Source organism: Ruditapes philippinarum, unplaced genomic scaffold, assembly GCF_026571515.1.
Source record: "Ruditapes philippinarum isolate M1 unplaced genomic scaffold, ASM2657151v2 ctg3158_1_1_1_1, whole genome shotgun sequence".
Taxonomy (NCBI): Eukaryota; Metazoa; Mollusca; class Bivalvia; order Venerida; family Veneridae; genus Ruditapes; species Ruditapes philippinarum.
The window spans coordinates 112,999-124,485 of NW_026856357.1; the positions used below are offsets into that span (position 1 = coordinate 112,999).

Genomic DNA, 11,487 nt, shown 5'->3' on the forward strand with positions numbered 1-11,487 from the left:
ACTGTGGGTCAAAGGATTCTTAAGTTATTGGGCGGACAAGCTTTTTAAAGTCAAGGCCCCTGTGACCTTGACTTTTGACCTTAAAATCAAGAGGTGTCATCTACTAATCGTGACTAACCTTCATGCCAAATATGACGACTGTGGGTCAAAAGATTCTTAAGTTATTGGGCGGACAAGTTTTTTGAAGTCCAGGCCCCTGTGACATATACATTTGACCTGGTGACCTCAAAATCAATTGGGGTCATCTACTAATCGTGACCAACCTCCATGCCAAATATGAAGACTGTGGGTCAAAGGATTCTTAAGTTATTGGGCGGACAAGCTTTTTGAAGTCAAGGCCCCTGTGACCTTGACCTTTGACCTGGTAACCTCAAAACCTGTAGGATCATCTACTAACTATGACCAACCTCCATGCCAAATATGAAGACTGTGGGTCAAAGGATTCTTAAGTTATTGGGCTGAAAAGCTTTTTGAAGTCAAGGCCCATGTGACCTTGACCTTTGACCTGGTAACCTCAAAATTAATAGGGGTCATCTACTTATCATAAATAACTTCAATGCCAAATATGAAGACTGCGGGTCATAGGATTCTTAAGTTTTTTGGGCGGACAAGCTTTTTGAAGTCAAGGCCCCTGTGACCTTGACCTTTGACCTGGTAACCTCAAAATCAATAGGGGTCATCTACTAATCATGACTAACCTCCATGCCAAATATGAAGACTGTGGGTCAAAGGATTCTTCAGTTATTTGGCAGACAAGCTTTTTGAAGTCAAGGCCCCTGTGACCTTGACATTTGACCTGGTAACCTCAAAATCAATAGGGGCCATCTACTAATCATAACTAACCTCCATGCCAAATATGAAGACTGTGGGTCAAAGGATTCTTAAGTTATTGGGCGGACAAAAAAGAAACCGACGGACGCCCGACGACCGGACGGACAAGCTGATTCCAGTTTACCACCCCCCCCCCCACACACACACACACACACTTAAAACTTTGTTGTGCAGGGGGTATTATAATTTTGGTGCTAAAGTTGTGAACCTAGTAGTGCATAATCTCTATATCTATCCATAGTATAAGTTTTTTTAAAGATATTTTCAGTATTTTTTTATTTATCACAAATACATGTCTAGCCATATTTTAAGTCCAATTTGTTGCCATAGCAATTAAATTTTCCAACATAGACATAGATGTGCACAATCTCCAGACTGCCACCTATCCATACAATGTAGAAGAATGTAGAAGAATGTACAAGTTTCATAAAAATGTTTTCAGTACTTTTTGCGCTATCCCGGGATCCAGTTTTTGTGTTATATTTGCAATATTTTAAATCTATATGTTACCATAACAACCAAATGTTTCAACATAGGAAGAAAAGAAAAATGCATAAAATTCAGACATCCATCTACCCATATTTCAAGTTTCACAAAAATATTTTCAGTACTTTTTGCGTTATCAAGGGATTCAGTTTTGTGGATGGATGGATGGATGGATGGATGGACAGTTTGAAGAATGGACATGCTCAAAGTCTGGTATATAAGTGGCTACTCTTTTGTTCTCTCTATTCTTCTTTTAACCAAGTAAGAGAAAAAGTAGCCAAATAAGAGCTTACTGAATGGAAAACATCAAAGGAAATTTACTCTTCCAATAGCCCTCTAAGTATATACATGTTTGTACAGACAGACAGGCAGACAGACAGACGGACGGATGGAGGGTAAACCTAAAGTCCCCTCCAGTGAAACCAGTAGGGGTCTAATAACATATAGGACCAAATTTTATCAGAAGATCTATTGCCATATAATTATTTTGTAAACCTACATAGTTTTTTATTTTTTGTTTTGTTTTGTTTGTTTTTGTTTGGATTGGTTTTACATGGAACCAACTTAAGTAAGGTTATATGGTGCTGAAACAGGAAAGATGAATTTGGATAACCCTGGATGAGCAACACCTGGGGTCAAAGCCAGCTCACCTGCTGGAGTTAAGAAAGACTCAAATAATTCAAACCCATTTAGTCCCCTTTTATGATAACACAGAGATAAACGATGGCTGCAATTCTGATGCCTCAACCCTTACGGGCAACCCCTCAGCCGCAAGGGTGGTAGAAATGTTTTCTCATGAAAATACTCAGTTTTACCACAAAAAATAGTATCTTTTTTTATTTATTTTTTTTATTTCCATTTTTTTAAATTTATCAACCATAATACATGTACTAATCCACTTATAGCGAGATCGGTTTTAACGAGGTACCGCTTATAACGTACATTCTACTGTGTCCCGGCCTTTTTCCTTCTATTTTCCTTTCAATTTTTTATCGTTTATAACCAGATCGGTTTTAGCGAGATATCGGTTACAACGTGTATAATTTCGCCGTCCCATGCGTGTTTTTTAGAATTTTAACGAGGTCACTTCATTTGCACTTCGTCTGCATCAGTTTGTCACCTTCAGAAAAACAATGATGACCAATAATAAAGGTCAATTAAGGAAGAAATTATTGACGCGGGACGAGATAATGGGTCGAGCAATTAGCAATCAAATGTGTAAGCCTTGTTTTGTCAGCGCTCCGGGCTAAATTGTCCTTAAGGTGACGAAATGTGATAACAAAACAATTTCATAGAGTGATTAGCACAAAAGAAGCGGCTAATGTCTTGCGGTGTTATTCGGTGTTCGTGAGAAAAATGCACTGTGTGACTTTTGAAAAAGAATTTTAAAATGTACTTATTATTGCAAAGAGTTACCTCCCATTATTATATATACTCTTCAAAAAGGATGCACGCGAAAGCGAAAGTAAAATAAATGATGTTCAACGGTGTCGGATTTCTCAATTTGATCTGTGCCGGTTATATCGAGACCCGGTTATAACGAGGAATCATCCGAAGACCCGACGATCTCGTTGTATCCGGAGTGCACTGTACTGATTGTACGATATTCATTTCAAAGTTAGCATGATGAAAACTCTGTCAGTATTTAAATAATATGCATTTCTTTCTAAATTTATTAAATTTTCAATATTAAAATCTTGATTAGACATGTCTGTTACAAGTTCAAACTGCTATGAAACTATGAAAATGCTTCAATACTGATGAAACTAAATGGCACAAATGTTGACTGGACCATAGCCTCTGTAACAGCATACTCAATCGTAAATTTCCTGTTACCATGGCAACGGGGGAACATCTCAAAATTGCAAAAATTACACTATTTTGCATGTTTTCCCCATCAAAACTGATTTCAAAGTGCTGTAACTTCTCAATGAATTGAAATAGAATAAAAGGCTTTTCTGCGCCGGTTACTAGTTACCCTAAGATCGACCCGAGGCCATTTTTAGCCTATCACATGTCCAAAATTTTCTTAATGATGTCGGGGAATACCGCCCCCTTCAAAAACTCCCAAAACAGAAGGGGGCACATCCCTGATGTACCATTTTGATGGGACGCGGCGCCGAAAAAGTGGTTACTTTTTTTAAACGAAAAAGTGTTTTGGAGCTAAATAGGGCGTTTTTTCACTGTTTGAGGCCTCAAAAAGGGGGGAGGGCAAAAAGCCATCAAAACACGTCTATATGAGGTAAAAGATTAAATAATTTTAATTCATATGTTGTCTTATAATAATTTCTTTATTGCTTTAATAGAAAGCACTTTATATTAAAGTCCTTATAGTCCTTATAGTTTCATGTATGTTGTTGGTTTTTTTTTCCAACAGAGGAAACAATCAAATTTTCTTATAAAACAAAAGGATGAAAAAATGAGTTATTTTCCTCTTCACATCATCAGAGGAAGTAAAAGTAGCAAAATTTCTTTCGATCTTGCGAAACAGAGTCAATACAATTCCTTTGATTTGTTTCTGCGACATAGTATGAAATCAACATTTCAAAGTAAGTTTATGATTTATTTTTGTACACATAATATTTTAACAAAGTATTTCATTGAAGATTTAATATGTAAGAGTTTAATGTCAGTTAATAAAGTTTATATTTAATTCGAGTATCATTTTCTTAGCTTCTGCTTAAAGTTACAATTTAATATAATGTATTTTTTACACAAAATTTAATCAAATTTGTAACTATGTATTGATTAAAAAATATTATAAATGTAACTCTGGAAATCAAAAATGTTATTTTAAAGGACTAGTTCAATTTACTATTGATAAAATATTACTAAGTTATTTATTTTTTATAATTTTTTTGTTTTTTTGTTTGTTTTTTGTTTTTTTTCAACATTCAGTATTAAGAAATTAGTTATCCACACATCCCCTCATCTATTAGTACACTGACATCAAAATGTTCATGTAATAAAAATAGAAAAATATTGAAACAAATAGATAAAAGGAATAAAAGAAATCTATAAAATTAAATTTATATTTATCGATATCTACCTAAAATTATGTAAACTTTCCAAATTGGCTATCTTGTACTGGCTATTCCGTACTGTTCTGTTCTAGGACACCAAGGTCAGTTAAGTAACATGAAGTATGTGACAAAATAAACTTGGTTGCTGACTGAAACAATTTTTCCTTTTTACTAATATATTACAGAATGTTTCAAGAACCTTACTACATAGAAAACTTATCATTGATGTTATCAGAGGTTTTAGATGACATTGGTGTCAATGAAAGAATGGTGATGAGAAGGAGAAGACATTTAATGCTGAGAGATACTATGGATAATATCATTCTCAGGTTAACTGATAAAAATATAACTTGCTATATTCTAGGGAGTCAGAGTGAAGGTACAACTACTATAGGACTTCACTCAGACGTTGATGAACTATTCTGTTTAAATGCTGCCAATATAATACAAGACTGGTCAGAATGGGAACATGGCAAGTTAAACTACCTTATGATACAGGATGAGAACACTACCCCTGGTTATTGTTTCTTACAACTGCTCCGAAATGATGAACCTCTTCCTGTTACTTACATTCCTAATGAACGCTACATAACTGATAAAAGTGGAAGAATATTGTTAAAAAACACAATATATAATGGTGCCATTCAGGGTGCTACAGATCATGGACCGTCAAATGCTTTACAAGGACGGCATGGATTCTTTGATACAGACACTGTGCCAGCTTTTTCTTGTAAATCATGGCCTCACTCAGCATCCAATTGGTTAGAGAGACAAGGTATTGGCAGATGGCCAACACAAGACATGAAAAGATATGCAGCCAGTACTGGGTGTTTTGTTGTTCCAACTGGAAGTAAGGTCAGTGAATATCCTGAACTGGAATGGAGAATATCTACATCCCTGACAGAAAGGTGCCTTATGTTTAACCTAAATATAACACAAATAAGGTGCTATGTATTATTGAAAATGATTCTTAAATCCTTCCTTAATCCTCAGGGGACAATTAATATATCAAGTTTCATGTGTAAAACAGTTCTTTTACACTGTATAGAAAACACAGAGTCAAGTATATGGAAAGAGAACAATTTATTTATATGCTTAACATACTGCTTATTAGAACTACATAGCTGTGTACAGAATGACCGTTGTTCACATTTCATTATCCGAGAAAACAATTTGATGGCAGGGCAATTTACAGCTGAAAAAAAACATGAACTTTCAAAAAATATAAGTGATTTTTTACAGAATGACAGACAAATGTTACTTAGAATTGATATTGATGATCTTGGCTATAGATTGCAAGTTAAACTGAACATGGTACCACACGGAGCATATTATTATCAATCTTCTCTTGCGATACATGATATTTATATGACCTTAAATTATTTAAACATAGCATACAAAATAAGGGAAACTCATCACTTTGTTTTAAAACATTTACACACAAAAAACATTAGAACAATGAAGCATTGTATAGGTAAACTAATTACTTTCAATGTTAATGGTAACAGATTAGAACAGGCTGCATTCAAGTTTCTAGCACCTTTTATTTTTACCACATATGGATCTATTCTGGCATCATTCAGCATTGGTGAAAATAATCAAGTGTCACCTCAAGCATTGGTTTGGTTATCAGCTGGTTTAAACTCAGATATCTCATCTAGCAGACTTAAATTGGCTTCAGTGTTCTACAGTACTGGAGATATGGAGAAAGCTGAACTAATACTAAAACACACTGAACAACAATATTACTCCTATCCTGTTCTTCCTATCTGTAGCTGCTGGGGGAAGCCTCCACCAGCAGTAACAGCAGAATTTGAGAGGGTTTGTGGTGAACAAAGTGAGGACTGTATCAAACATATAACAGCATTTTGTGTCAGATTCATACAGGAAGAGATCAACTGTGTTCCTCATGAACTACAATATGAAATGTTCAGATCTACACAAGATGACATGATACACAGAGATCAGTATGAAGACAACTGGGTGGACTGCGCTGTAATTGATTCTCTACCTTTCCTGTACTTCCTACAATATAAGATCTACAGTCATCTACAAAGACATCAAGATCAACAACAAGCACTTAGTAAACTTACAAGAACCATAGTAACTGATAAAAACCTTGGACATAGAGAAACAGCTCTCAACATTTTAGGACAATGTATGGAACAAGAAAACAGACCTCAACAAGCATTAAATTGCTACCTGCTTTCTCTTCAGCAAATGGCAAGAAACAATGCAGCAAACTTTCATATATGCAAACTCCTTTCTGGAGTATTGGCTGGCCAATAAAAGATGTGGTCATAAGCAGACAGTATTAAGACTTGAATTTCTACTGATCAAAATCATAATTCTTGTGTGTAACAAATGGACAAATGGATGCAAATGTCAATATATGTGCTTTCATATCTTTTTGTTACATTTTATTATCAAATAATATTACCAAATCAAAACAAGAGCGATCAGTGATCACATGTGTTGCCTCATGATAGCCATAACTCGACCAAAAATTATTCAACCTAAAAACCTGTGTAATATGCACAAGAACTTGAGCTACCAATTAATTCCTTACAGTTTCATTTAAATTCCATTAGTGGTATAAGAGGAGTAATCCGGACAAATTTGAAAATTTAAAATCATTAAATGGCCATAACTCTGACAAAACTCAATGATCAGAAACCACAGGGTCATGATGGTCCTGAAATCAGTCACCAGAATATTAAACTCTCCATGACAAGGAACAAAACCAGATATAAAATTTATATCACAAAGTTCATATTTGTATCTGAAATAGTGCATGTGCATTGCTATTGCTAAGGGAAAACAACAAAAGATATGTACATATGAGAAAAATCAATGACCCCCTGGGGTGGGGCAAATTTTGACCCCAGGGCTTTTATTTGAACAAACTTGGTAGACACCCCTAAGATTTTTTCATGCTTTATATATAACATCTAGCTCTTTAGTATCTTTTAAAAGAAGATTTTTAAGTTTTTACTATATACATATAAGGAAAATCATTAACTCCTTTGGGCGGGGTCAATTTTGATCCCAGGGCTTTTATTTGAACAAACTTGGTAAACACCCGCTAGAAGATGTTTCTCGCTAAATATCTATGCTCTAGCTCTTTGGGTTTTTTAAAAGAAGATATTTTTAGTTTTTTCTTCAGTTGCCATGGCAACCAGAGTTTTACATGGAATTAAATTATTTGAATAATCTTTAAAGGAGACCACCAAAGGAATATTCCTGTGAAGTTTGGATGAAATTGGCTTTGCGGTTTATGAGGAAATGTTGATTTAAAGAAAAACGTTTACGGACGGACGCTGGACGGATGATGGACGCTGGACGAAAAGCGATCACAAAAGCTCACCATATCTGTTTGTGACAGGTGAGCTAAAAACAAATAATATTCAATAATTTTACCTTGAAGGTCAAGATCATTCAAAATTAATTTGCTCTTCATAAAGGTCTTGTCCTAAGGATTATTGTGTCCCAGACAACCCATTCATATATAAAAATTTGTTCTAGCCAATTGTAACAAAAATCAAACGAAATTCAAATGTCTGACTTTGAAAGTCATTGTCATTTACCAGTGAAGGTCAAATTCAGTATAACAAGCAATTATCATAGTATTGCAAGCAATTCATAAGTCCCCTACCGGTTAGAACCCCATCAACATTCTGAAGAGCCATTGGCAATTCACTAATGTTTCAATTTTTCTCTATTTTAAGTTCTTGGGAAAGTTCTTTAAAAGTGATCACAGGAAACAGTTTTTATGAACAGACAGACAGACGGACTGAAGGACACTCTAAAGTTAATATTTGAAACATCCCTGTTACCAAAATATAACATTTTTAAAAGCAATATTCTTAAAGAGGAGATAACTCTTGAATTAAAGATGCAATTTCATAAACATTTTCAGCTCTTTTTGACTAATCACAAATATTGTTATATTTGCCATGTTTTAAGCCTATTTGTTGCTAAGGCAACCAATATTTTTTCAGAATAGGAAGAAAAGATAAGACATGCATAATCTCCAGACTGCCAACTACCCATATGTCAAGTTTCATAAAAATATTTCCAGTACTTTTTGAGTTATCACTGGATTTAGTTTATGTGTAAAAATTGCCATATTTTCAGTCTATGTGTTGCCATAGCAACCAGAATTTTCAACATAGGAAGAAAAGATAAGACATGCATAATCTCTATACTGCCATCTACCCATATTATAAGTTTCATAAAAATATTTCAATCACTTTTTGCGTTAACACTGGATCCAGTTTATGTGTAAAATTTGCCATATTTTCAGTCTATTTGTTGCCATAGCAACCAGAATTTTCAACATAGGAAGAAAAAAAGACTTGCATAATCTCCAGACTGCCATCTACCCATATTTTAAGTTTCATATAAATATTTCCAGTACTTTTTGCGTTATCACTGGATCCAGTTTATGTGTAAAAATTGCCATATTTTCAGCCTATTTGTTGCCATAGCAACCAGATTTCAACATAGGAAGAAAATAAAAAGTAAAATATTAAAGAGTGGCGTAAGGTCATTACATCTACAACTTTATTTCAGATCAGACTCTACTTTATACGGATTTCTTTCATGTGCATTATATATATTGCAACATTATGTACATGTAAATAATAGAAAAGCATTACCGATCAAACAGCTCATGTGTATAAGGTTTGAAATCTTCATGTTTCCGTATCAAACCTCAAATTTACTGTAAAATAAAAACAAAAAACAGCAAACAAAACCACAAAAATGTTCAGAGTATTATTTTCCTAATATTTGCCGGATGAATTTTTTTTAATGTTTTCGATGTATGTTTCTGATTTATTTATTTTTATCTTACACAATTATACAACGCACTAGTGCTTTTATTTAGCTCAAATTTGACAATGAGGTGAAGTCTTACCTAATTTGATCTAACTTAAAAATCAAATTTATTCTAAATAAATTTTAATGGAGAATCCTTTTTAAATTTTAAGAAACGTTAATTGGTTTATAAAAGTTTTTAATCAAGAACTACAGTGGAGCCTTGCTAATCCGAACCCTTCTAATCCGGAATCCTTTCTTATCCGAACGAAGTGTCCGGTCCCGATTTTGTATGGTCTCAACCCGGTACGGAATTAGACCCAGCCCGTTGTAGTCTAGAGAGTAGTTCTTTTAAATTTTGAAATGGCCTATTTCAAGTCATCTTAATTGATACTGGTTATATTTTAAGTATATCTTTAGTAATTGTGTACATAAAGTTTCATTTCTGAGTACTTTAAAGGTTGTTTTTGATGTATTTTTGCAGGATTTCATTTCTGTGTGGAAGGTTTCAGGAGGCACTATGCACAAGAATACACACCAGTTACTATTTGGAATTATCTATAGTGATTACAGAAATTAAAAGCTGCAGAAAAACTCCAAGGGCTAATGTATTATTTTTTGTGCTAAATTTACTTGGACTGCATTGGTGTTTAAAGAAATGGTCATGAAGTTTCGGTACCGGATTTGCTTTGTCCAGAATTTAGCCTTAAATGTGATGGATTTACTATAGGAGATATGGGTCGAAAATTCAGTGGGCCGTCTCCGTATGTTCTATTTTCAATAGTAAAAAACCTTACGGATCCGGAACCTGTCTACTCCGAATTCCGGACGATTTTTTCAATTTTTGTTCTTATATTACTCTAAAATTTACCTCTCGGATCCGAACAGATTTTGCCAAATGTTACACCTTCATTCAAAATAACAAATAATCGCACATATTGCAGGTGTAAGCGGGACATACACCAAACTGATGTTTTATTTCGCTTGATTAATGGGTGAAACGTATGATCTGCGAAGGTGTGAAAATTACACTTAGCTTGCCTTCATATCTTCTATAATTGCTTAATTGATTGTTTTTTGTCACATTCAATAAATATTTTGATATAATGCAATAGAAATATCTTTTAATCCTTTGTAATGGATTCAATGATACGTGATTAAGCAATGAAAATTAAAGGAAACTGACAGTGAATCCGGATAGTCGCTGAATCGGATGAGAGTTAACAACAATTAACACATGCTGGTACGAAAATTTTATCATGTCTCGGCCTCCTGTTTAACATCGTAGGTTAACTTACCCTTGAGGACATAATATTTTTGCTTATTCATTTATTTATATTTCTTTATTTTTGTATTCACATGTAATAAAATGAACGATAAGAGACTGCAAAAATAAAATATCTAAATTGCAATTTCAAATGCATTCCCGTTTTCTTTCCTTAAACTATTTTACAAATACATGTAACATGCAAATACATGTAAAAAAACCTTCTAATTCGGAAACCTTTCTAATCCGGAAACCTTTCTAATCCGAACTTTTCTTCTAGTCCGGACGAGTTCGGATTAGGCAGGTTCCACTGTACTTTGATATGCATACATGTAGTTTATACGGAAGATTCTGTTATAAAAGTGCATTTTAATTTAATTTCTTTTGAACCGGCCAGGAATCTGGTGCATGCATCAGTGTTTATTAGCATAGTGCAGAAGAATTCCTGGTCGTGTGTTGTTAAAAACTTAACTGACGTATTCCTACTGAATACACTAGTTCGTGCGATGTATAAACTGTGACCTTGACATTTGAGGAGTGTAAATTTCGCCATTTCTGAGATGGCAGAGCTTGCTTACGCATGGTCCATCAATATACTTCTACCATGAAAAACGATGATGACGTCGAGTGGATGTGACTTTAATTTAAAATAATATTAACGCAAATGTTTGTTTCACTTTGCTGATCGCTTAGTAGAAATAGGATTTTAGTGAACAAAATAACTACCTCAATAAGGAACTGTCACCAGCAGACTTTCTTACAAACAATTAAGATAGCACGAGAGCCATTCAATTATACTTGTCACTTATCACGTGATTCTATTTTTTATAAGCAAAAACATCATTTTAATTGAAAGCTTTAGGCTTTCTTAAGAATTCTAGGATATTATGAAAGAAGTACATAGGTTAAAGTGCGCACACATTACATTATTGCCTATTTAGATTGAATGGTTGAGATTGTTTGATAGAGTTTTCGTATAGGAAAGAATAGAAAACAGTGAATTATAACGCAGCATCTTATTTGTTGATACGGCATATAGACTCATTAGTTTGTTACTCT

The 11,487-nt window shown here is 34.1% G+C and overlaps 1 protein-coding gene across 1 annotated transcript; it reads left to right on the forward strand.

Moving 5' to 3' along the window:
* The first annotated feature begins 3,498 nt into the window (after positions 1–3,498).
* Positions 3,499–8,151, forward strand: LOC132746277 (uncharacterized). Its single transcript, XM_060735382.1, has 2 exons — positions 3,499–3,866; positions 4,526–8,151. Exon 2 carries the CDS (start codon positions 4,527–4,529, stop codon positions 6,627–6,629), a length of 2,103 nt encoding a protein of 700 aa, XP_060591365.1. The 5' UTR covers positions 3,499–3,866; position 4,526; the 3' UTR covers positions 6,630–8,151.
* Positions 8,152–11,487: the final 3,336 nt, after the last annotated feature.